This window comes from Lissotriton helveticus, chromosome 11 (genome assembly GCF_964261635.1).
Source record: "Lissotriton helveticus chromosome 11, aLisHel1.1, whole genome shotgun sequence".
Taxonomy (NCBI): Eukaryota; Metazoa; Chordata; class Amphibia; order Caudata; family Salamandridae; genus Lissotriton; species Lissotriton helveticus.
In genome coordinates, this window is record NC_136072.1 from 905,534,052 (window position 1) to 905,561,953 (window position 27,902).

General features: G+C 48.0%; 1 protein-coding gene across 1 annotated transcript in view; it reads left to right on the forward strand.

The window, feature by feature from the left end:
• Window positions 1-27,902, forward strand: part of RBM19 (RNA binding motif protein 19) — a 461,658-nt gene that overhangs the window by 122,229 nt on the left and 311,527 nt on the right. The window contains exon 15 of the mRNA XM_078667139.1: window positions 21,470-21,670. Within this exon, the coding sequence (XP_078523265.1) occupies window positions 21,470-21,670 (201 nt within the window). The remainder of the gene's footprint in view (window positions 1-21,469; window positions 21,671-27,902) is intronic.

Genomic DNA, 27,902 nt, shown 5'->3' on the forward strand with positions numbered 1-27,902 from the left:
TAATCAATGTCAGGGATGGGAAATTATCCGGTTCTAAGGGGTAGCTTTTAATCTGGGCTTTAAGTGCCCCCTGCCGGTGCTGCAACACAAAGTGGTCCATAATAGGGGAAGTTTGAAAGCGTGTTTCTTCTGTGAGTACATGTCCGTTGGGGAAGAGGTCCCCAATTGTGCTCAATGAGCATCTACAAAGGGAGTGTTGGACCAGTGCTTCTTGTGTAATATTCAACTGAGGCTTAGCATCTAAGGGAGTACTGGGGAATACAATAAATGGCCACCCATCGTACGTATCGGTTGCTTCCAGGCCCAACTAATGGATACAGTTTGGATATCATGTGAATCCCACGGCAGTCCAACCGGCAGGATTGCTGCCAATGGTGTTGGCGCAGCCAAATCTACCTCGGGTCTGGTGTAGGGTATCTGGGCAGTACCAATGCAGAGCAAAACTTCATTGTGCCTCTAAATAGTAAAGGTGAAAGTTAGGGACATCGAAGCCTCCATGCTCTTAGGGGAGGACCATTGCGTCCCATCTGATCCTCAGCTGTCTGCACCCCCTCCCCCCAGATGAGACTTGTGAGGGTGACATGAAGAGTTGCAAAGAGCGCGTTAGTCAGCGGGATAGGGATATTGTGAAAGAGTGACAAATACTGGGGCTAGACTACCATTTAGATGATGGCTATATGGCCTGCAATCGAAAGGGGGTGTTGTAACCAGCGCTCGAGTGTTCAATTTATCCACAGCAGTGCTGTAATTAACTCCTAAGACTTGTTCCTTGTCTCTATGGATATGTATCTCCAAACACTTGTCGCTGCTGTTATGGGGAATAGTTCACATTTTCCCCACTTTATATGTAATCCTGCTAGGGCTTCATACTGGATAATCTCCCTCAGGATTAATGCCATATTTTCGCTCAGGTGCTGCACATAGATGAAGATATCAGCATAGAGTGTAATTAGGAGCGGACTGGGTTTAAATTGCAGGCCCATGTGAAGGTGGTGTGCCTGTAAATGACGTATCATGGGGTCTAGAGCTATAATGAATAATAGGGGGGACAGAGGGCATCCCTGGCTTGTTCCCTGTGATAGGGGGACAGGAGCAGTTAGTGTCCTATTCATAAGAATGCTTGCTGTGGGCTGTGTATATAGTAGCGTAATAAGGGATGCGAAACCCACGGGACTAACCATTTTTCGCAATGTGTCACGCAGGAAAGGCCATTCCAGTGAGTCTAATGCCTTTTTAGCATCTAATGGGGGCCACCACATATGGCACGGATTTAGATAGTCTGTGAAGCACCGCCAGGAGTGTGCATAGGTTCAAGGCCGTTGATCTGTGTGGGACAGATCCCGACTGGGTAGGAGTTACTTTTTGTTCCATTAGGAGGGAGAGGTGGGTCGCTATTATTTTTGCTAATATTTGGTTATTGAAGTTTAGCAATGAAAGAGGCCTATAAGAACCACATTGCTGTGGGGCCTTTCCATGTTTGAGGAGCAGTATATTCACCGCTTCTCGGAGAGTGGGCGGGAGTATGCTGTGACCATTGCTTCCCCGTAAAGTTCTAAGAGATGTGGGGCTACAGCTGTTTATACATTTTATAGAAAATCGCATTGAACCCATCGAGGCCTTGTGCCTTCGAATCATCCATACAATCTGTTGCCTGAATTATTTCTTCTAATGTGAATGCCCCCCCAAGTAATTGCTATTTCCTTCAGATACCTGGTTCTATTAGCTGCATCATCGGTCACTCGGGAAGTATACAGATAAGTGTAGTAGGTAAGCATTTAATTCTGAATACCCATTGTATCTGTAACATATGTGCCATCTGATCATCTTAAGACGTTAAGGCGGTTATGTAGGATTGGCCCCTAGGGGGTTGCAGCAGCCTAGCCACTATGAGACCCTGCCTCGCTCCCTCTCCATACCTCCTGGCCACTGTGTACTTCCTCAGGTAATGAGCTTCACTCTCATCCGACTCCTTAAAATCAGCCATCAAGGAAGCTCAGCGTTGTAAGTGTGTCGGCGACTGTTGTAGTGCCTGGGACTGGTCCAGTACTGCTAGCTTCTTCTCAATTTGAGACAGGGTGTTGTGTAAGTCTCTCAGGATCTGCGCATGTTTGGAAATGCCAATCCCTCTCATTTACGCCTTTTCCCACAGTGTGGCCCAGGAATCAATTGTACCTTTATTTATTTAAAAAGATTCTATAATAGTGTTGCAGAGCTCCATCCAAAAGGGTTCATCTTGGAGTGCGAGCCCCGGGAAACTCCCCTGCCTTTCAACCCCACCCACTCTAGATATATGTAGTTGCAGTACTACTGTGGAGTGATCCGACAGTGTACGGGAAAGGTGCGATATGTAATTGATCCAGGGAGTAAGAGTGGTTGCAATAAGCCAGTAGTCAAGGCGGGTCCGAGTGTTATGTTGTGTAGAGTGATATGTGTGTGCGGGTTGGAGAGGGTTCGCTGACGCCAGGCATAAACTAGTGTATATGTATCGCAAAGCTTCTGTAAAGCACGCAGAGGGAAGCTTGTTGTATGGGGCATTCTCTGTGCTGTCCATTTCAGGGTTAAACAATATGTTGAAGCCCCCCATACAAATATCCTTCACATCTACTAGGTCAGTCTGTGCCTGATGATGTTGATAAAATCCCAGGCTGGCGGTGTTCGGCGCAAATATGCTTACTAATAGATACCGTCCCTCAGTGTCAGTACGAACCACTGATAATTGAAATGGTACTCACTTACTTATCAGTATGGAGACTCCTGTTGCTTACGTGCTATTTGTAGAGAAAAAAACAGTGTGGGCTCCCATGTGGTGCGACGGCGGGCGATGGAGTAGGGAACAAATGCATCTCCTGTAAAAAGGCAATATTGGGCTGATGTACTTGTAAATATTGCAGTACCTGTTTGCCCTTACGCTGATTGTTCAACCCTCATATGTTCCATGTCACTAGAGTGATGACTGCGAAGGGGTGTAACCTTGTTGTGTGACAAGAGTGAATGTAGCTGAGATAGATGGTACGGTACTGCAATCGAACTGTGATTCTGACAGCATCAAACATACCCAATCAGGGCTCGACAAATCCACTCGCCCGCTCGCATTTGCGAGGGAGAATGGATGAGGACGAGCTATTTTTAGGTCCTACTCGCCCTTTCTGGCGAGTAGGAAATCAAACTAACTTTTGTCTTCTGTCTTTACAAACAGAGCAAAAGTGACAAGATAACACGATTTAAAGGCATTTTTATTGCTCACAAAGGAAATGAGCAATAAACATGCCTTTAAATCTTGTTATCTTGTCACTTTTGCTCCGTTTTCAGAGACGGAGGTCAAGTGGGTTGGAGTCAGGTCGAGGGGATTTTCCATGGTACTAGACCTGCAGGACTAGTACAATTTTTCGGATTTGTCGAGCCCTGCCAATATATATTGTGTTTCCACTCCACCTACCCCCACAAACCCCCGGTCACGTTTCACCGGGAAGAACCTAACCCCAACAGAATTACTTAGGACATAATCCCTCTCAACATAGAGTGATAACAAATCAACTAATGTGTGAACCATACACGGGGGTGCCAAGGAATAAAAAAGCATTATGGGTTTCCACATACTTAAAAATAAACATTGTCCGAGGCACTTTAAAGACAGCCAGCAACAAAGGTACAAGGTGCATGAGTCCTCTGCTCCTAGCAATGCGTAGTTAGTTTCACTTTAGAGCCAGAAGTGTCAGCCAGTAGAAAAGAGATCTGCGCTGGCACTGGAGTGAACATCTGGCGGTGATCTTCCAGGGGAGTCGTGCCGCAGCTCCTGTGAGTATTGGCAACAGAAGTCCTGCACATCTATTGGAGTGCCAAACCAGTGCCGTTTGCCATTCACCTCCACTTCAAGTCGGGCAGCGCCGTCCAAGTGCGCTTCCTGGGACCCGCCCGTACCAGAGGAGTGGCACCCTGCCTCTACAGCCCTGGTGAGTTAGCTTTGGTGCTCTGATGCCCCCACCTGCCGCCCTCTAGTTCTTCTCCGCTGGAGACACGCGGCCTGCTGACCTCCCCCTGCGCAAGTTGATTACGGAGGGCCGCTGCCAGCCTGAGAGCTCTCCCGCCGTTTCCACCTAATCCTCACCGACTGCTGACACTGCCTGAAGCGGCCCTTATGCCATTTTGCCCGGCTCCCACTGGAATTCTCATCACCCACACCGGCCAATGAACATAAGCCCCCAAAGACATTGCGAGTGTGCGCGCTTGGAACCCGTGGGGCACTGGTGACTCTACTTGCCACTTATTTTCTTTACAATAATACCACACACTGCTTGGGGAGAGGCTGCACTGCGAGACTGCTTCCCCACCTGCCCGTAACTCTGCTGCCACGACTGGGCGGTCTTCCCACCGTCCTGCCGAACTATGCCTGCTCTGTAGCAGTATAGGGAGTGGAGTGGCTTGACCCTGCAGGATTAGGAGGCCGCAGGCACCTTTGGCCAGCATACAGTTGCGCCATCGCGCCCCGCTGAGACAAGTGTAGGCACTGTGTGCGGCAATCAACGCCCTCCCTTTTTGATGAACTCATGACTGCCTTTCTAGCCCGATTAAACGGTGCCTGCCCCCCCCCCCGAGAAGGCAACACCTTCCCATAGGCTGCACAGATGGTAAACAACCCAAACTCACCTTTAAAGCCAAGAAATATTCCTGCTCCCATACAGAAATGGAGGGCCAACAATCCACCGCCTGTGCTCAACCCACCCCATAGATGATCTGAAGGCCTTCTTTTTTCGCCATACAATCCAGCCTAACCTCCATTGAAACTAAAAGGGACACTTTGAATGCGTGCATTGACACCCTAGCGTACAAGTGCTATCAACATGAAGAGAGGCTCAAGGAAACTGAACATCGTATTTCTGACTTAGACGATGCCTCCGCCACCACCATCACGAAGACGGTGTATATGGAGAAAGTTCTGAAGCTTATAGCTGCAAAAAATGAGGTCTTGGAATCGCGCTCCAGGCGCAACAATTTACGAATCCTAGGGGGACCAGAATCCACCGCCACTGACAGAATGCAGGAATATGTGGAGCGTAGCCGCCTTTGGCAGAGAGGTGTTCTCCCCAGTGTTCATCATAGAGAGAGCACATCGCTCACTGTCCCCCCTCCTCGCCCTATTATTGCAAGACTACTTAACTATCGGGACCGAGACACTGCTGACTCACCAGGGAACACAAAAAAGTACTCTTTGATGGCACAGAAGTCGCCATATACCCGGAATTCACACTGGCTGTTCAGGAGGGGTGCAGAAAATTTCTCCCAGTGAAGAAAAAACTCCAACAAATGAACATAGAATACGCCATGCTCTTCCCTGCATGCCTCAAGATCACTCACCAGGGAAAACAACACTTTTTTTCAAACCCTCAACATGTCTATGACTTCCTAAAAAATTCTACCTAAAATGGCAACTGACCTCCAGCCCATCCCAAGACGATGACGACACGTCGGATGTGGAATGACAACTCTATCATGATCTGTGGCTACCATATCAGTCTCTGTGAGAAAGTGGCACTATATATACTGGACCAAAGTAAGGTGCAGTGTGTATAGAGACCACAAACCCCAGAGGTATAACAGAGGTTAAAGTCAGGGCTGACCTTACTCTCAAAAGTGGTAGCTTGGTCGAGCAGTAAGGCAGTACCAGAGGACAGTGTAAAGCATTTGTTGTACACACTCAGTCAGCAAAAGGTTTCACACACTCAAGAACTGAACACTAGGCCAATTGTTTTTTATATCAAAAGATATAGTTGTTTTATTTTTAGAACCAACAAGTGTCAAAATATACTTTTCTCGCTATAAGTACTCTCAGGTAATTACTTTGCAAAGAGGCAATACATTTTGGAAACACAATAGGTACAATGGTTGCAGTAGGCAACTCTATTCTAAACACGATTGTAACATTGAGCTCAATGGATTTTTCTACATAAATGAATATGATTACTTTTGTAATTCCAGGACTTGATCCTAGATTCAGTCCTGGGGTCCAAGCTGAAAACAGTTTAGTAAAAACGTTTTAGTTATTGCAATGATTTTTAAAGAATATAAAGGTATTTCAAAAGTTCACACTTGGAAACTTTTCAGTGAAAATCTAGCAATGTTATCCAATGGGAGAAAATTCAGGTTACAGGAAAGTACGTTCTTGTTACTTTTGTAATCCAGTACTGGGATCTCTACTTAAGACAGGTAAGTAATTACGTTTCAATAGTAAGTACGATTTTTAAGGAATATTTCAAGTTTTAAAAAGTAGACACTTATGTCATAGAAAAGCAGACAATGGATTCCTATGGAGAAAATTCAGGTTACTAGTAAACCCGGTTAGGATTGCTTTTGCGGTTCAGTACTGGGCTACAAGGTACAGTACTGGCTTCTCTCCTGATCACAGGTGAGTACTTTGGAATTCGGTATTCGGCTGATTTTAAATGAATATTTTAACATTTCAAAACTTCACTTTGATCTTTCGAATCAAACCAGTCAATGTTATCCTATGGAAGGAAAGTGAGTTATCGGTTTTCAGGTGAGTACTTGACTGGTGAAGTTAAGGTTCTGGGCATAGACTCAGGGGTCTCCCAAGGTCAGGTAGGTACAGTTTGTACACCCTCAGTGGCACAGGGGCAGCCGGGTGCAGAGGTAGTTAGGCCCAATGTTATCCAATGCGAGGCAGGGGGGCCTTCGGTTGGTGGCTGCTGGCTAGCAGGCCAGGAGCGGCTGTGGGAGCTGGGCTCCTGGTCACTTGCTCAGGGCAAATGGGGAAGTAGATAAGGACAAAGGTTGCACTGCCAGGGGCACTCGGGCTCCTGGTGCAGGGTGCTTTAGAACCGTCGGGCGCTCAATGTTATTAAATGGAGATCTTGAAAAGGGAACAAAGGCTGCAGGCTCGGGGACGGAGGATCTTCTGGTGCGACCAACACTTTGAGGGGTAAGTTGGGATCTTGGAGGGTAGGTAGGCACCCAGGAGTTGGGCACAGGGGGCCGTGGGTGCAGGGGTGTCTTTTGAGGTCGGGAAATCTTACCCCCTGCTGGTCGCGGTTGGAGGGGTCCCTTGTCCTGTGGCTGCAGGCGTTGTCTGGGTCATCAAGGAGGGTCATTGGGCACTGGATTCTAGGTGAGAATCGCCGGGGGACGTCTGGAGGGTCTTGAATCACTCCAGCACAGCCCAGGCTTGGCAGGTGCAGAGTGTGCATGGTTCGCGGTTCCGGGCTGATGCCAGGGCTTGTTACTTGCTTTGCGCAGTACCACTGCTCGTGGGAGACCCAGGTAGTCAGAGTCACAAGGCAGTCAGGTCCTCTGGGGTTTTTGAGGTTACTGACCACTGGAGACGCCAGAGTTTCACAGGAGCAGGATCGAGGGTTGACAGGCCTGTAGGTCTGGGGCCAAATCAGTTGGTGTCTTCCTCTTTTTAGCAGCTGCATTGCAGGTCTCCGTGTTCCTTGATCTTCTTTCTTGTTTCGTAATCTGGATCTGTGGAAAAAGGTTCAGGGTGCCCCTAAATACTAAATTTAGGAGCGTTACAGGTAGGGCAAGGGCAGGGACCAATGGGTCCCTGTCCTGGGGTGGGTACACCCCTAGCCTGCTCCTCTCCTATGGTAGGGGGCAGGAGCCTAGGTGTGATTGGGCAGGGCTCCCATCTTCAAGATGGCCGGAGCCCGGGGTCGTGCATCACCTCACCTCTCCCACCTGAGGGGTGGAGTGGCACAGGCTGGCACACACCCCTTTCTGATGTAGGGTTTCCCGCCAGTCTTCCCGCCAGAGTGAGGGTTAAAACGGGTGGGGGCCAGTTGCTGAGTACAGCAAGTGGTCTGGAGAAGCTCACAAAGGCGAAATGCCTTTGAAGCTTCCCCTGCCCATCCTGGGGGAGGAGGCTGGGCACCTAGTCCCAGCATGTGCATTGTTGCAGGCCCAGGAGAGCGGGAGCTCTCCACCTAGGGGTACAGCAACATGTCTGCTGTGTGGCAGCCTAGGCAGCCTCTCGGACAAGACGTGGATTGTAGGTTAGGTTTCAGGGGGCTTCTCTAAGATGCCCTCTGTAGTGCGTTTTACATTAAATCCCACACTGGCATCAGTGTGGGTTTAATGTGCTGAGAAGTTTGATATCAAACTTGTCAGCCTTCAGTGTAGCCATTATGGTGCTCTGGAGTTCGTAATGACAACCTCCCAGCACCATATACTCTTAATGGCATCACTGCACTTACAGTGCCCAGGAATGGCCCTGGGTACTGTAGGGGCACAGGGCTCATGCCCCTGTGCCCACACCATTGGCATAGGGCACCCAGCTAGAGGGGTGGCTGATGTATGCCATGGCAGTGGGTTTGTGGGCATGGCACACAGGGATGTGTTCCATGTTGACTCTTTGTTTAGTTCTGCACCAGGACACTCCGCCTGCAAAGGCAGTGTGTGGGTGTCAGGGTACAGGGCCCCTAAGGGTGGCACAATAAGTGCTGCAGCCCTTAGGGGTCTTCTTTATTATTATTATTATTATTATACTTATAAAGCGCACTATCACCTGACAGGCATCCTGGCGCTAGTAACTCGGCATGCCATACATCTGCTAGACCCTACGGTAGCTATCCCCTACATCTTGGGAAACAGCCATGTTTTTAACCTCCTTCTAAACGGAAGGAGATCACTCATTTGTCTCAGCTCCAAAGGTAAGGTGTTCCAGAGCTTTGCAGCCGCGACCCCAAAGGATCTACCACCTGCTCTAACTTTTTTGAATCTACGGATTTTTATCAGTTTTGCCCCAGATAAGCGCAAAGTTTGGGTAGGAACATACCACTCGAACTTGCTTTGAAGGGAGGTAGGACCCATGCCATACAAGACCTTAAAAACTAAACAACGTGATTTGAACTTGGTTCTTTGTTTCGAAGGGAGCCAATGCAGCTCAGAGAGGGCCAACGAGGAAGAGGACCTTCTTGACCAACCTAATACTAATTTAGCTGCAGTTGACTGTATCCTCTGCATCATGTCCAGAAGGAATTTTGGGGACTCGAGAAGCAGGGCATTGCAGTAGTCCATTCTGTATGGTACTCGTGCTATCAATGAGCGCCCCAAAGGGGGAAGCAGAGGAAAAATCTTCCGTAAGCAACGAATGATGGCCAGGCAACAACCTACAACTTTTGTTACATGCGCCTCCAGAGTGAGGTTACAATCAAATGTCACACCCAGGTTGCGAACTGTCTTAGCAGGCTGAACCAAATTGGGTGAGACGGAAGGCCAAAAATTACTAGGCAGCGCGGAAGGAATCCTTTCCGTGGCGCAATAAAGCACTTCCGTTTTGGCCGCATTAAATTGAAGCGCATTCTCCCTCAACCATAATGTCGTGTCCCGCAGGCAGCTATGAAACCCACCTAAAGAAGTTGCCTGAGCTCCCTTCAAGGAGAAAATCAGTTGTGTATCATCCACATAATTAATGATCTTAATGTTGTGTTGCTTGATGACCGCCATCAGGGGTTTCATATAAATATTTAAAAGAATAGGACTGATGGCAGAGCCCTGTGGCACGCCATGCGAGACACTGGTAAAAGCCGATTGATAGGGAGGGAGGGTCACTGCCTGCTGCTTACCTAACAGGAAAGTCTGGAACCACCTGAGGGCACAGCCCGTCACTCCAGCCTCTTAAGTCGTCTCAACAAAATTTCATGGTTAACCGTATCGAAGGCGGCAGACAGGTCAAGCAGAATAAGTACTGCTGCCGGACCCCTGTCTGCCCGCCCCCGAAGTTCGTCCATCACGGTCACCAAGGCTGTCTCAGTGCCATGGGCCGGCCAAAACCCAAACTGCTCCTCCTCCAAAAGCTTAGCTTGTTCTACATATTTAGACAAGGTGCTACTCATCACCCGTTCCACTATTTTAGCCAGGGAGGGAAGGAGGGAGTTGGGCCTAACATCTTTAGTCTAAACAACAGGAGTATGGACCCTTCAACCACGTTGGGATTGGGGTAAATATTAGCAAAAACACATATAGTATCCCAACTGGTGTAAGTATTAGAACAATTAGAGAGGATATGTAAGAAACATTATCAGAAAAGAAGTAAGGAGACTCAATACATATGTCGAAAGTGCCTGGGGCATCATGTTTATCTGGACAAAGAAGGTATTTTACAGTTGTAGCAGCACTGTAGGCACATAAGTAATACAACCCCAATTGTACTTAGTGCGTAAAAGGTGCATATGGTGAGCAAGGTGGCGACGCAAGTGACAAAGTGGTCAGCGTAAACGGCGCAATGGTGATTTGGTGTCAAATATATACAGTGGTTTATACAAAGCAGTGTGGGTGCAATTGATTTCACACATGTTTGTTTTGGATGTAACTAGTGCCACATTGCGGGTAGCGCCTTTTATTAGGCTGAATGGTCAACGGCGTTTCGATCCGCGTAAATTGGGATCATCTTCGGGACTGGGTTGGGTGAAGAACAGTGCTGTGAAGAGCTGGTTGAGGGCTCTTCTAGAGGTGCCGCTGGGCAATCGAGGAATCTGAGAAGCCTGGGAGCTTGGTAGCCCAGGAGTAGGACAGGGACAGAGGACGTCTAGCTCTGGGTCACGGCATCAGCAGAAATTTCTGAGACCCGGTAAATCAGGGCGTAGAGGACTGATGGAAGAATCTTATCCCACCGGTGATCAGGGGACATGAGACTGAATCTCAGGGGTGAAGGCGGCGGCACAAATGGGTCCGGATGAGTCTGGCGTGGTCTAATTGTTCTAATACTTACACCAGTTGGGATACTATATGTGTTTTTGCTAAAAAATTTAGGGCACTCAGGGTGAAGGGAGGACTTCTTAAGCAAGGGTGTCACCAATGGCTGCTTCCACTGAGACGGAACCACTCCATCGGTTAGAGACTGATTACAAATCAGACGAAGCGAGGGGAACAAGTCAGCCCCAAATTTTTTCCAGATTTTACAGGGCATCGGATCTACGGGAGACCCAGATGTAATACCATCAGCTAATCTACAGAAGTCCTCAAGCTCCAAAAGCAAGAACTCGGAGAGAGAGCCAGTAGTGCCCCCCTCCAAGTTAACACCTGCAGCCACAGTGCTAGTATCATCCGTGTCCTCGGGAATGAGCAGTAGAACATGCACCACAGCAGGAGAGTGAGAGACCCTACCCAGTTCCTCAATGATGTCATTAACTTTGTTATGAAAAAATTTAGCCAGATCATCACAGAGAGTTTGGGAGGGGGAGATCACATTTTTGGAGCAATTTGGATTGGTCAGGCTATTTGGAATGTTAAAAAGGCTTCTGGCGCTATTAGGGGCATTAAGTATCAGGGTGGCAAAATAGTCCGCTTTAGACCTATTAATCAACTTCCTGTATTACGCCATCTTTATTCTCCAGGAAAGCTTATCCTCATCCTGGTTGCCTTGCCTCCATCTCCTCTCAGCCCGCTTGCATTCAAGTTTCAGGATTTTCAATTCCTCATTGAACCACGGGGCAGAGGGTCTACCCCTGCTCCGATGGTTCTTTAGAGGGGCAAAAAAATCAAGAGCCAGGGTGATTTCCCTGCAGAAAGCGGAGTAGTTCTCTTCCTCTTGAGCTTCCGGGGAGAAACAATCCTCCACCTGAAACACCACATCCTGGCCCCTCCTACGTGTAAGAGCCTTCTAATCCCTACCCACAAATTCACTCGCCCGATTACCACCCCGCTTATCCAGACTGGCAGTGTTCACAAAAAATGGAATCAAGAAATGATCGGTCCAGTCCATGGGCAGGACTTCCCCAATAAACACTTGATCAACTTCCGAAAAAAAAGATCCAGCAGATGCCCTCCAATATGAGTGGCCTTAACTACTTGTTGACGAAGGCCCAAACCCTCACATGACTGAATAATGTTGTCCAGACATGTGTCAAGGGACCCATTTAGCCAGAGGTTGAAGTCACCCAAGATCAGCAATCTACAATGCGTGGCGGCCATGTGGGTAAAGGTCTCCAAAAGAAGCTGCTGCTGTTGCCCACTAAAGGCCCCTGGAGGTTGATAACAAATAATCCCAGTGAGAGACTGGCCAAGAGTGCTCCTAATGACACACCCAAAAGGTTCAACCCCTACGACCTTATCAATATCAATAGTAGTCAAATTTAGGGATTCTTTATAAATAAACCCCCCACCTCCCCCCCCACCTAGTCTCGGCTTATGAAGGATTTTATACACAGGGGGCAGGCCAGACCAAGGTCGACCTCACAATCTGGCTGAGTCCAGGTTCTCTGGTCACAATGCCCTGGCTACCTAGGGTACCATTTACCCTGACATGTGGCCAGAGATGCCAATTGGGTTTAGGCTTTAGTACAGTTTTTAGGGCAGGAACACAGGCCCTGGGTTCCTGATTGGCAGGGACCCAGGGCACACTGAGGAAAAGTGCATCGGGTATCAGGCAAAAAGTAGGGGGGTACTGCAACAGAAACTCACTTTCTCATAGTCTCCACGTGGCATATTCCATGATGAAGGGCCCTCCCTCTTGTTCTTCATCATACTAATTGGAGGCCTGTACACCCCGCGACGAACTGCAACACATCTTCCACTGCACGCGGCTACAATCGCTTTGGACTGGTGAAGAATACCACTCATACCACCCCAGCACCCTTGCTGAAGCAAGGGATTAATGGCTGCCCTCCCTCTACTACCCACTCAGGTGAACCCTAACCTGACTTGGTTTGAAATGGTTAATGTATTAGTCCCACTTTCCCCTGTGGGGAGTGTGGCACATGGACATTTTGGGGATGAGGGGGATATGTCACGGCATTGTTGAGCTACTGCTGTGGGAGGGGGGAGGGAATGGCAAATGTTTCGTACCACTTTTTATCACACTGTTCAGTACATGCATGCTTTGGCTGACTAACCAACCTAAACAACGTCAGTTTTTCTCCATTATCAATATGCACAACTGCTATGGAGGCTTGACCGAGTCCCCCCAAACATAATTTCCTGACATGGAATGTGTGCGGCCTGGGTGATCCCCATAAACGTAGACATATCCTTTCTTATCTAGATCGCCACAATATCCACTGCACCATGCTACAAGAAACACACCTTGCATCCACCACATCCACCACATTTGCGTCCCGTTGGGCAATCTGCAGATGCTTCTCATCATACTCCTCCTATGCCCGGGGCACGGCCATCCTGGTGAAACGCACGCTTCCCTACACCCCCATGGGATCTTACGGTGACCCTCAGGGTCGGTACAGCATCCTGTGGGGTCGACTGTCTGCCCAATCTACAACTTTCGTATCTTGCTATGGGCCCAATATTGACGACTCTGAGTTCTTTTGGATCCTTTGGGGCAAAATACTCGAAATAGGTTCCACACACTTGATGTGGGTGGAGATTTTAATGTCACCTTGGATCCGACAATAGACTGGTCACACCGGAGCCCCATCACTACTCCAACGCACATTACACCCTCAACCGCATTATAAAGGACCATGATCTAATTGACGCCTTGCGAACCCTTCATCCACAAACTCGGAAGGGCTCCTTCTTCTCCCCTGCTCACTCTTCCTGGTCGCTCATAGATGGGTGGCTACTCACTAAAGGATTAACACCCAGGCTGACACATGCTTCTCACCTCTCACGCACATTCTCAGACCACTCACCTGTCCTCCTCACCCTCACACCGCCTCATGAGGAACCACCCTATATTTCCTGGCACCTGGCCCCACAGACCCTATTAAATCCAGTCTTTAAGGAGGAGCTAGAGCAAGAAATAACAATTTTTCCCCCCCGAAATTACAACTCTGTCCCACAATATTCCACAGTTTGGGAGGCCTTTAAGGTCACTATACGCGGGATTTGCATCGCCAAAAGTGTGGGGGTGGGGAGGGGGGTCTTGAAGGATATCTGCGACACACTCTGAAAATTAGAACTTGAGCTTAAGAAAACAGAATTGCTGATACAGGCTATGCCCACCTCTGAACTGAAAGCACGCTTGCGAGACCTGCTTACGGACTACCAAGAGACGGCTGAACAGGAATGTAAATTTAGGGGAAAATACCACCAGGCGCGCCACTACGGGGAAGGAGAAAGGCCAGACAAAGCGTCAGCCGCCTTGATCCGCCTCCCCCCCCCCCCTAGCTTCTCCAATACTGTCCTAGAAATCGTTGACAAGGACGGCTAACTCCATAGAAACACCCCAGACATAGTAGGTGTCTTCAAACGTTTTTATAAAACACTGTACAGTACCTAAGGAACGCAACCTGTAGACTTCATCACTTTGTTCGAAGATACTACCATAGCCTGGCTGGGAGACAACCAAAGAGAATTACTTCTTGCGCATCATGAGGACGAGGAGATCATATCCGCTATAATGCAACTACAATCAGGCAAGGCCCCAGGGCCTGATGGCCTCCCGGCCAAATTTTACAAAACCTACTGCCACTTATTCATCCCTGTGCATGTCTTCGCAGAGGCCAGCGAGACAGGCAACCTACCCCAAACTATGCGAGAAGCGCTCATCATCTCCCTACCAAAACCGGGTAAGCCAGCTTCACAGTGTGACTCGTACAGGCCCCTCTCCCTCATGAACGTTGACGCCAAAATCCTAGCTAAGCTGATCGCAAAGTGCATCAGTCCCCTTGTGCCGTATTGGTCCTCCCCGACCAGTCGGGGTTTGTATCGAGCAGAGGCACATCTCACAACTTGCGTACCCTATTTGCAGTCCTCCACAATATCGACCCCACATGTGAATGCTGCGGCCATCTTTCTCGACGCCACTAAGGCGTTCGATTCCCTGTAGTGGGATTACCTTGCCTTTGTCCTACACTGTATGGGATTCCCCTGCCCCTTTTTTAGCCTGGATAAATCTGTTATACACTGGCCTGCATGCCACGGTAATTGGCAATGGTGCTAGATCCTCTCCCTTCACGATAGCCAGAGGCCCTCGGCAGGGGTGTCCTCTTTCTCCCTTTCTCTTTGCGCTGGCTTTTGAACCTCTGTCCGCTAAAGTCCGACAGCATTTCCGGGACCATGCTGTCATTCATCCAGAGAGACAAATATTAATCTCCTTATTTGACCTTGCCCTTTATTTGCTAAACCCGGACGAAAGTCTCAACCCCATTCTCAGGTTACTTATCCTATTTGGTTGCCTCTTCGGGGTAAATATAAATTGGGGAAGTCTCAGATCTATCCCCTCACTGACGCCACAACGCGATTCGAGCCCGACTATCCACTTACGTGGTGCGATGATACGCTTACCTACCTTGCTATAGTCCTCTCTCATAATCGAGAGGAGCTGATGAAGGCCAACTATGGACGTGCACTGAATCGAAAAACTGAGAAAATTACCAGGTGGATCGCTCTACCCCTCTCCCTGGCTGGGAGAGCCTCTCTTATAAAAATGGTGGTCCTACCCAAACGAAATGAAATGAAATGAAAAATTGCATTTGTATAGCGCATAACTGCCCTGAGGCCTCGCAGCGCTTGAAGATTAAATGGTTTAGCGCAGGCTCAGGGCAGATCAGCAGGATTTTGCAAACAAATGCGTTTTCAAGGCCTTTCTAAAAGACAAGAGGTTGCTGTTTCCTCGGATGGTGAGGGGAAGGGCGTTCCAGAGTCTGGCCGCCGAGTGGGAAAAAGAGCGGCCACCCCACCGGGCTTTATTGATCTTAGAGGAGGTAGCCAGCTGCAGGGTGCCAGAACGAAGGGCGCGAGCTGGAACATAGGGCGTAACCAAGGGGTGCAAAATCGCTGGGCCTACACGATGGAAGGATTTGTGCAAGATGCACAAAGCCTTGAACTGCACTCTGGCAGCAATTGGGAGCCAATGGAGGTCTTTCAGAGCCTTCCTCGCCGACTGCCGACGGGGCAGATTAAACAGTAGGCGGGCCGCACTATTTTGTGTGACCTGGAGCTTCTGAAGTACCGAGGCCGGTGCTCCCAGATAGAGAGCATTCCCGTAGTCCAGGCGGGAGAGAATCAGGGCCTGGACCATGATCCTCCTCGCCTGGAAAGGGAGCAGAGGGAGCACCCGCCGGAGCATCCTCATTAGTCCAAAGCAAGTGGCAGCGGTCTTAGTGGCCTGGACCGAGAAATCAAGAGCGGTGTCGAGCCAGATCCCGAGGCTCTTTATCTGGGACCTGGGGGCGGGGGGAACGCCAAGACATGGTGGCCAGACGGGTGCAAGAACAGACGAGGAGGAATTTCCGAGGAGAATGATGTCTGTCTTCTCCCCGTTAAGTTTCAGACAGGAGGCTTGCATCCATCTGGCAACAGCCTCTAGACAGGGGCCTAAGGTGTTGGATGATCCGTCTGCGTGGTCTAGCGAGACCACCAGCTGCGTATCATCCGCGTAGGTGACAATACGCACACCAAAGGGATGGACTATCCTGTGCAGAGGTTCCATGTAGGCGTTAAAAAGGGTCGGGCTCAGGGAGGAGCCCTGAGGAACCCCGCACCTGAGAGGATGTTTGGGAGAGACTGTCTCACCCTCAAAGACCTGGAAGAAACGCTCGCTCAGAAAGGAGGCAAGCCAATCCAGGGCCGCGCCCGACACGCCCATGCCAGCCAGTCGATGTAATAGCGTGGCATGGTTCACCGTGTCGAACGCGGCGCTAAGGTCTAACAGGATGATGGCCACCTTTCCTCCCTGATCAAGAATAGCTCTTGCTTCTTCTGTAACCGCTAACATAGCGGTTTCGGTACCATGTTGAGGACGAAATCCTGTCTGGGAGGCACGCAGCAGACAGTTGGACTCCAAATAGTCTGTTAAGATGTTGTTGACGTGCCTCTCCAGCAGTTTACTCAACCAGGGGAGCAACGAAATGGGACGGTAGTTGGACAGGTTGCTCTGATCCAGGGTGGGCTTTTTGAGAAGTGCCCTCACCATGGCACATTTCCAGGAGAGTGGGACCGATTTGGGCACAATGGAAGTGTTTAAGGTTTCCAAGATGACAGGGCGAATAACGTCCAAGGCCTTGACAAGGATCCGGGGGGGTGCCGGGTCATTGGGTGACCCGGAAGTAACTTTGGAGATTAATCTATCCAGACTACAGGCATCAAGAAGCGGAATTGTGTCCAGCTTACAGAGAGCCAGAGAGTCAGCTGGTTTGTGTGGGGCAGAGCGGGCGATGACCATAGAATTGCTAAAGGAGGAGTATATGGTCAAAATTTTCTTTGAAAAGAAGGCAGCCAGCTCATTGCAGCGATCTTGTGCACCTTCGGCAGTGGGACGCTCAGCTGGGGGTGAAATAAGGGACTTAGCTATCCTAAAGATTCCCCTAGGGGCATTGGCTGCTGCATTAATTTTCCCTTCATAGAAAAAGGCTTGCGCCTTTTTAATCTCTAATTTGTAGAGCTTCATTGCAGACCTATAATCATCTTTCCTAGACGAAGAATGGTCCTTCCTCCACGCTCTCTCCAGTTTACGGCAGTCAAGTTTTAATGACCTTAGAGCAGGAGTGTACCAAGGTGCGACTTTAGGTCTTCTAATGAGTTTACAAGGGCGTTTGGGAAGAACTAGGTCTAGGATGCTGGAAATCCAGTGATCAAAATCGTTAGAGGCAGAGGCAGGAGTCGTAGCCTTCCTCGGGGGATCTTGGACGAGAGCAGTTGTCCAGTCAGTGAGAGAAAGAGAGGACCATTTCCTGCCCAGATACTTGATAGGAACATCACAAGGGGAAGAGGAGTTGGAAAGCCAGGTAAAAGGTATCAGGAAGTGATCGGTCCAGGGTAGTGGAACTGGGGACTCTACATTAAGGTTGGTGTTGCTGTATATGTGATCAAGAAGATGTCCCTTCTTGTGGGTTGCCTGATGGCCTCTCTGGCAAAGATCTAACGCTTGCATGTTGGCCCGTAAGTTATAAGCTGACGTATCATGGGGGTCATCTAAATGGATGTTAAAATCCCCAAGCAAGGTGAATTTAGATGAGGTCAAAACTGTGTTGGCAGTGAGGTCCGTGATTTGCGTAATGAAATTGTTAAGGGAACCAGGTGGGCGATAGAGTAAGATACCGGAGAAAGTGGTGGTGGGGGAAAAATCAAGCGCAAAGTGTAAGCTCTCGCAGGTCGGCGAGGAATTGGAAATGACACGACACTTAAAACTGTCCCTATATATGATGGCCAGGCCCCCGCCTCTCCCCGACTGGCGGTCGAGGCGCTTGAGGGTATAGCCTTGAGGTGTGGCCCATATTGTAGTCGGGTCATTGTCCATCTGGAGCCAAGTTTCCGTTAAAAATAGAGCGTCAGGATTGAGCTCTTCAATCATCAGATGCAGCTCTGTGAAGTGTTTAGGTAGTGACCGGCAGTTGAGGAGATACAATCTCCAAATCTCTCCCAGGGGGAGAGTGTAGCTGTATGGGCGGGGGTGCTCCATGTACAGTGCTTACAGTAATGTTCAAGATTAGCTGGGGGAAAAGAGTGGCGACAGGAGGGACTGGTGGGGGGACGTAGGGAGTGTAACAACAAAGAGTTGTAGGAAGTACGAAGACCCACCATAGTGCTGGGCGGCTCCCAAGCCAGGGCCAGCGAGAAGCGTCTGAACGCGGACTGGCGCAGACTGGCTTCTCTTTGGCGCCTCTTCGGCGCGTATACGGCGCTAGCGCTGCGCGTCACCGCTGCGCGAGGTAGGAAGAGGTCATATACATTAGGTGAGGGTGGAGACTAGCCCGTCAACCTCCCCAAGATGGCTGCCCAGGATGGAGCAACCAGGAAGTGGTGTCGCTTGAACCTCCCTCCACAACAATCAGCACAGAAGCTGTGGTGGACCGGGGAGTAGCGACCAGAATGCAAGTGAGAGCTCAGAAATATATTTAAAAACACATATTAGTACAATCAATAGGTTTTTAAAAGTCTGTAAAACGAAATAGATGCTTGCAGTAATCAGAATGCAAGTGAGAGCTCAGAAATGTATTTAAAAACACATATTAGTACAATCAAAAGGTTTTAAAAGTCTGTAAAACGAAATAGATGCTTGCAGTAATCCTTATCACAGTCAAGCGCTAGCGCTACGATCTTCGTTGGTTAATGATCGTGCGCGATTGACTCCCGCCCTAAAATAGTGAGGGCGAGGGGGGACACTAGCCTGTCAACCTCCCCAAGATGGCTGCCCAGGATGGAGCAACCAGGAAGTGGTGTCGCTTGAACCTCCCTGCTATACCTCTTCACTAACATCCCTTACTCCCCTAGCAACACTTTTTCAAAGCCGCAAAAACTCAACTTATTCACCTCATTTGGGATGGGAAGCAAGCCAGGCTGCGTTGGGACACTCTCACAAGACCCTTAGGCACTGGAGGATTTGAGGTACCGGCTCTGGAATTATACTTCACTTGCGCTCAAGCTCACTTTGCATCATATTGGATACATCCCCCCTTACATGCCCCATCTTGCGATAGAGGACGGATACATGGCCCAACCCCATGCACTGCCTACCTGAGCACCCCTGCTGTTCCGCGGCGCCTTGCCTCCACCACTGTACAATGCACCATATGTTCCTGGCACGTTCTAGCTAGATTGCTGCAATGCGCCCTGCTCTATTCTCCCCACCTTACTCTTCCCGGCAGACATGACCTCTCGATCACACAAGAGGGAGGCTGTCGTCGGCTCCTTCGAAAACTGACCATTCAGACCTGGGGGCAACTTTATATTGGGGCAATTTTTGCACCAGCGAAGACTTCTCTGGCACCACATCTCCTACCCCACTAGAACGGTTTTACTATGTTAGATTACGTCAGGATGTGAAGGCCCTCACTCCCTGCTTTCCACAGGTACCCCCCATCATGCCCCCCTCCACGCCCTTCTGCAACAAACTGCTCCTACACACCGTACAGAGAGATAGGACATACGACCCCCCCTCAGCCAGGGCTAGATGGGAGGAGGAAATGGGTTCCCCCTCACTGACAACCAATGGTCCTTCTGCTGTAGCCAAACGGAACAGGTGTGAAACCCCGAAACCGGTCCTAGGATGCTTGTTTTCAGTCCAGGGAGGACCTGGCTTGGCAGTTTTGGCTGGACTATTCCCATGTGGCACACGGTCAAGACTGATTTGCATATGGCTGGGTTCAAACTGGAATGGCATGGTGAGCAAAAAAACTATGGATTTAGGCCCAGATCTCTGTACGGGGGTAAAAGTATGACATTGTCCAACATTCTGTCCTTCAACTGTTGTTTTTGCATTTGCTTTTTTAATAAAGCAGTTTAAAAAAAAATGCTTTCTGTTTTCCTTGAGGGAAAACGTAATGCGTTTCAAAAATAAAAATGGGACGTTTCAATTGAATTTTTTAAGAGCAGTCATGCCGCCTCTTAAAAAATACTTGCACCCACATCTGCAATGGGGAAAGGGTTCCTTCGGGACCTCTTACCATTTGCGACTGGTCTACCATCAACTTTCCATTGGCGGTAAAATGCAAATGTTTTGCAACCACATTTCGGTCACAAAACATTCTTACATGGCACTGCGAGTCGCAATTAGGAAGAGACTCACTTGGCATGCCCCTTCCTAATAGAGAGTCGCAAATCCTATTTTGCAAGTCAGGACTAGGTTATCGACTCGTAAAACAGAGTTAGTACATGCCGCAGACCTATTTAGCGGTTGCAAACGGCCCGGTTTTCTGTTTGCAACTGCTAAAAACGGTTGTACATGTGGCCCGATATCTCTGTTTTTCTAAGAATAAAGTCATCCTGTAGACTAATCCAAAGTTTGTTACCAAAGTCCCCTCAGATTTCGACCTAAATGAACTCCTCAATCTACGATCCTTCTTCCCAAATCCCACCTTAACAGCAGAGAAGTCATAGCTCTTGCGTGATCTGTTCATGTGGATTACGTTTCACATAGACAAAACAAACGACACTCCTCTGACCAACTGTTTCTTTTTTTCATCACATAGGAATAGGCTGACCTCTGTCCAGGTAGGGACTATTATGTTGGCTATCAGCCATCATCACATTCTTTCACAACAAGGCCAAGTGTTCCTTCCAGGGAAGAGAGGGGGTGCATTCCACCAGGTGCATGGTTACAACTGTGGCACCTTCTAAAGTGCTGATGAATAAGAATAGACTCTTAAGAAAGAGTGATTGTCTGATAGGCTGTGTAATATCAAGTGAGGATTAAGATGTTTTCTTGTCAAGTGCAATAAAAAGAATAGATTCTTAAGAGAGGGTGATTGAGGAGGCTGTGAGGTGTCAAGAAATTTAACATATGAGAGTTTTTAAAGATGGAATTAAGATAATAGCTAATTTTTCTTTAGCACTCCTTGTATTTCTGAGCTCAGTCTCTTTTATTGCCACAGGAGACGAATATCCTGCAGGCCAGTATCAGTGGTATGGCAGGATCTTGTTTCTTGGAGTTATGATGATAGAATTAGCAGTAGTTTGCATATCAGAATCGAGTTGTTTCAGTCTAGTTATTATTTGTTTCTAGTATACCAATAGCAGAAGAGTGTATGGTCTATAGCTTAGCAAACATGTGTTTTAGTTTGTTTTTATGACATTTTCATCATCCCTTTAAATGGTTTTCTTTCTTGCTTTGCCTCAGGCTGTCGGAGAACGCAGTAAGTCTGTGATCTTGGCAAAGAACCTTCCTGCTGGCACAGAGACATCAGAGTTGGAGGAAGTTTTTGGCCGTTATGGGGATCTTGGGCGAGTAGTGCTCCCTGAAGGTGGCATCACAGCTATTGTGGAGTTCCTGGAACCTACAGAAGCCAAACGAGCCTTTACTAAGCTTGCATATTCTAAGGTAAGCTGTTATTGTGCTATGTGGTCCACATTTACGGTACTTGTGCATGCATGTCACCAGTTTTATTGAATGGTAAGGCTTTTAACACTTCTTAGCTTCTCCAAGGCTTGCAAACAACCTGCCCAACCATTACCATTCTGCCAAGGACCGAAGTGAACTCCATGAGCAGCTACATTGGGAGTTTGCTTTCCCAATGCAATTATGGACTTATTTCTTGGGTTAAAATCTGAAAGTACTGTTGGGTAATACCACTTTTCTTTTTCCCCTGGTTCCACCTTAATGGTCCACTGTTGCGTATGCCAGATTCGTAGGTGCTGTCCATACCAACAGAATGCCCAGGGTGGGGTGGGGCTGAAGCTTGACACTATTTATACTTCTGAAAGTACTACGCATCAAACATAAGATAGATTAAGTCAATGACTTGCGGTATGGCTGTGTGATTGTTTGCATCCAAAGGGCTTTCACCACTCAAAGAGAGGCTAAGTGCCTTCCAAAGTGTCTGGCACACATATGGCAGAGTGAGGTGGAACTACACTTTCTTTGCCATGTGAATATGGTACCAGCACCAGCCCTATATTGGTTTTCTTACCTCTGCCAGCTTATGACCACACATCACCTCAGGTTCAGTTTTGGAAGGGGGTGTTTCGGACCACTTCTTGATATCTCTGCAGCTGTCATCTCTACTATGCAACTAAATGCCCCCACTTACCAGTAAATGTTGTATGAATGTATTTCAGTATTGACTGCTAGAAAAAAAAGGATTTCTTTCTGGACTATAAAGGTTAAGTGTCCCTTGACCTTGTACTTTGGCATGTAAAACTTGTGTTCAAGGAGAAATTACGACAGACTGTGCCCTTAAATGGAGGAAATTCAGAGAAGAACTGCTAGCGCTGAAAATAACCTGAATTTTTACATCTAGTTAAACTCAATCACCAGGTATGACTCTTTGTTTACAGCGTAATACAAACTGAACACATGTTTTACACAACAGGCCGAGTACATCCTCAGGAGTCACCTGAAATGAAAGCAGAAAATGCCCCAAAATGGTGGAACAGTTGACTAATTCTCAACAGAGAAGTATAGGCTGCTGCACCCTTCACAGTCTGGATTCCGGCCTCGGCACAGCACTAAGACGGCTGCCTTGGAAGTGGTTGACTCCATTAAGATGTCATTAGATCAAGGAGAAAATGGTGCCTTGATCCTACTAGATGTATCAGCAGCATTTGATACTGTGTCTCGCACCATTCTTTTACAGTGTCTTGAGGATATTAGAGTCGGAATCAGGTGCTGCCCTATATTCGTCCCTTCCTATAAAACAAAAGTCAGGCAGTTTGGATGACCCCCTACTCTGCTGCCACCAAAGCCCCTAATTTTGGGGTACCTCAGGGCTCGGTTTGGACTTACTTTAATATCTATATGTGCCCATTGGCTTCCTTGGTGGAGTCCTTTGGTGTGTAGATAGTCTCTTATGCAGATGATACTCAGTTGTTTCTATAAGTTGTGAATAATGTGGATCAGCGTTCCCCAATGCAGTTCCAATAAGGCGGAGATCTTGTTGTTTGGAACTTCCACCTTCAGTGGTAGGTTGAATGCTGGTCAAATCCTCTGGCCACAGTTTTCTGTAACCTGGGAGTTAAGTTAGACCAGCAATTGACCTTTGAGCCACAAGTGGCTTCTGTGGTGGGCTTATGTTTTGCTATGCTGCACTCCCTTAAATTCTTGTTTCTGCTATCACTCCAGTCACAGAAAACAGTTAGTTATGCTTTAATCACATATCGGTTGGACTATGACAATGTTTTGTATCTGGGCATACCTGGCCACCTGATCAATATGCTACAGGTGGTCCAGAATGCAGCGGCTCAGCTACTAGGAAAAGATCCCTTGTCGTACTCAGATCTCTTCCTATCTATAGACTCTCCATTGGCTACTTTATTTAAAACCTCATTATTTAAAACCCCAGTATTAGTGCACAGAGCGTTTCATGGTAATGGCCCAAGGTATTTAACATACTTGTTCGTTACTACAAAATACAATAAAATGCTTTGTGCTTTGCGAGGCAATATTGTGACACCACGCCAATTGTTCTCCGCAGGCTACATTCCTAGGTAAGATAAATAGGAAATTCAATCGGCTGATTCGTAATTTATTTATTTATTTATAATTACATTTATCAAGCGCACAGCTACCCGGAGGTTTCCCGGCGCTAAGCAAACTGAGCAGAATGAAGAAAACAAAGAATGTCAGACCAGGAGGTTAAAAATCAAAAAGCCAAGTTTTAATTCCTTTCCGGAATTTCAGGAAGCAAAGTTCAGAGCGCAGAGATTGGGGTAGGGAGTTCCATAAAGAGGGCGCCAACAGCGAAAACGAGCGTCCTCCCATTTTGGCTCTGTTGACACGAGGAATCCTACATTTGTTCTGGGTGGAGGACCTAAGTGTACGGGGGGGAGTGTATTGCTGAACCAGAGCAGAAAGGTAATGAGGGGCTCTACCTGTCATAATCTTGTGCATATAGCAGAGTGCTTTGAATTTAATTCTACTCTCGATGCATAACCAGTGCAGTTTACGCCTATGCTGTGAGACCGAGGATCTCGCAGGGAGGTGACAGATAAGGCGAACTGCCATATTCTGTACCACCTGAAACCTCCTGGTCACTTCCTTGCAGGCACCTAGGAGTAAGATGTTCCCATAGTCCAGGCGTGAGATGACAAGCGCCTGGACTACAGATCTCAGGGTGTCGGCAGGCAGCATCCACGTAATTTTCCTCAGCCACCTGATGATGGTGGTACAGGTGGCTGAGACTTTCACCGCGTGTTGTTTAAATGATAAATGGTTATCAAAGATAACCCCTAGATTACGAGCTAACACGGTGGGAGTAGGTAAAGGCCCCATCTCTGGTGGCCAATGTTGTGGGCCCCAGAGCGAGGTGTCTGAGCCAAACAGGAGCAGTTCAGTCTTATCCCCGTTTAATTTTAATTTGTGCTTCAACATCCAATCAGATATTTGTTTCAGCCCAGATTGAAGAGAAGAAGAGGGGAGATTTTTATTGGTAGACAATGAGTAGATGACTTGAGTGTCATCAGCGTAAGAATAAATTGTGAGACCAGCCTGTTCTGCCAAAAAAGCAAGAGGTCTCACATACAGGTTAAAGAAAAGGGGACTAAGGATAGACCCTTGGGGGACACCGTGAGTGGAAGGGAATATGGATGAAACAGAGGAGGAAGAGAAAACTTGGAACGTGCGATCAGAAAGAAAATTAACAATCCAGGCCAGGGCGGAACCTCCGACGCCAATAGCCTTCAGGGTGGACAACAAGATGGAATGGGAGACGGTGTCAAATGCGGCACTCAAATCAAGCAAGATGAGTGCCACCGTCTCCCCATTGTCCACCTGACGTCTGATGGTCTCTGACACACCCAACAGAGTGGTTTCCGTAGAAAAAACAGCCCTGAACCCGGATTGAGAACCATGTAAAAAATTGGAGGTTTCAACATATGAATTAAGCAGGGAGTTAACATGTTTTTCCAAGATCTTGGAGAAACATGGAAGCAAAGAAATGGGGCGAAAGTTAGAAGGATAGTTGGAGTCAGCGTTAGCCTTTTTTAATAGTGGGACCACCATAGCGTGCTTCCATTCGCTTGGAACAATAGCTTCTGTTAGCGAGGCGTTCAGGACATCCAAAATAATATGGAGTGAGGCTGGGTAATCTCATTAAATGTAACCTAATATTCCTGTTATGAGACTAGGAGAGATAAGACCCACACCCATACGACAAATTGATTAAATGATAGGTTTTAAAAAAAACCTTTCTTTTCTATTTCCATAATACAAAAAGACAGCATTCACATATGTAGTACACTGCCGCACCGCAGTAGGTAACTCCACGTTGAATCATACAATGAACATTGAATTCATTTGCCAAGATTGTCTCCCCCATCCTCCAACCGGCTTTGCATAGTTAACTGCCTATCTATGTAACCAGAACACCTTTCCAACCCCACAATAATCATCTGTAATTTGAGAAGGTCGAGTCCCCTTCCACCCCTCAAGATGAAATATACATAACAATGGGTGCATCTGAGAGGCGTATGCCAATCCTGTAGTGTCACCCCACTCCTGTGGGGACCAGCCCGTCCACGGGTTGTGAAGTGGGGGTGCTGTTCATGTCCACTAAATAGGCTTTGAAGGGGCCCCAAATATCCTTTGCAAGTGACACTGCAGGTTTGGTGTCGGCGTACAGATCACTATTCGTGTTACAGTAGGCTAAACTCTGGAGCCAGGCCTTGGTCGTGGCAGGGGCCTTGCAGCCCCATTTAAGGGCAATCTCATGCTTGGCAAGCAGGAAGGCCATTGCAGTAACTGTACGAACGGACTTTCGAAAGCTTAGTACACATCCCAATAATGCAGACTCCGGTGAGAGAGCCACATCCCCATCAATCAGCTTAAATATTTCAGCACAAATCGAACATCCAATATGATCCAATCTTTGCACCGTTCCAATTGAAGTGTGCAAAGTCTGCGTGTGGTGCGCCACACTTTAAACATGCGTGTGGCCTGCTAGCGTCGATGGTGTATATTTTTTCCGGGGACATGTAGACCTTCCATAAGAATTTAAAGTGTAGTAACTGGTGTCTCCTGTTTAAGGAAACTTCTTTAATTTGTGCACAGCTGAAGTCCCAGTGTGTGTCTGGAATAGGAAGCCCCAAATCCCTTTCCCAAGTCTCCCTGATGTTGGTGTCCTTTTCAGGAACGGTCATGCATGAACTATACATTTTTTAAACCAGTCGGGCACTACCCACGGAAGAAATTACAGTGGTTAACAGTCCGAAGTTGACTGGTGCCAAGGGAAATTCTGTAAATGTAGCCCTAAGCGTGCTTCGCTCCCGTTGAAGGATGAATTTGTCCATAAACGTAGCTTCACTAAATCTATCCTCCTCGTCTCCGTCAAGGACCTGGCCGTCTGGAAATAGGTCGCCAATCTTGCCGATTGTAAATTTGGTTAGAGTGCGCTGCACTATTTTTTCAGTCAAGATTGGGATCCATACATTATTCAGAACCGGAATTTCAGAGGAATATAGTGTATTTGTGGTTGTGATTCTAACCAATTTCTGCTAGGCCCAGCTGGTCATGGAAACGGTTTGAATTTCTCTAGGGTCTCTTGGAAGGCCCAGAGGTAATAATGTGTGATGTTTTGCAGGCAACACCAGATCAGCCTCCGGTCTGGATGTAATTCTAAGTACCTGGAGTGCGCAAAGCTGCACTGTGCTACAAGGTAATATATGTGAAAGTTCTGAACCCCTAAACCTCCCCAAGCCTAAGCAATGTCATAGCTTCCCAGCTGATCCCGGTATTCCTGCCACCCCAAGTTAAGAAAATCAAATGGGACCGTAGTTTAAGAAAAAAACTGTTGGGAAGCAGAATCGGAATATTATTTAACAAGTATAAAAACCGAGGGAGGACGATCATTTTGGTCAAAGCGACTCGCCCTGCCAGAGAGAAAGGGAGGCAAATCCATCTTTTGACTTGCTCTTCCAGAGTATGCATTGCGGGACCATAGTTCAGTCTAATTGTCTGCTCTGTATCTTTATGGATATGTATCCCTAGATACCGCGTCGAGTTGGAGCACCAGTCAAGAGGGAACCCACAGTCCCTTCTCTTGGTGACGGGAGTGATGGGAAAAATCACAGATTTCTCCCAATTGATCCCCAAGCCAGAATGCAACCCAAAACGAATAATCTCCCTGACGAGTGGTTCAAGGTTCTCCTCCGGGGTGCGTACATAAAGTATAATATCATCTGCGTAGAGAGACACAAGCAAGGGGCTGGTCTTGAACTGTAGTCCTCTATGTTATGTTATGTTACAAATTTTTATATAGCGCTCAGCTGCCCCAGCCAAGGGGCGTCCTGGCGCTGTCACTGACAAGGAGGGCAGCTGCCTCTACAAAGCACAGCAGGCCATAACATAGCACCCCTGAGACCTAGTTTGAAGGAAAAAGGTAGGTCTTGATGGCTTTCCTGAATGCCAGGAGATCCTCTAAGCCACGCACCTGGGACGGCAAGGCGTTCCATATTTTAGCCGCCAGATAGCGGAAAGAGCGACCGCCCATCCGGGAGCGTTTCACCCGAGGAACCACTACCAGGTGCTGACCTTCCGAATGCAGAAAACGTCGGGGGACATACGGAGTCAGTAGCGAACAGAGCATAGGTGGAGTAGCGAGCTTTAAAATCTTAAATGT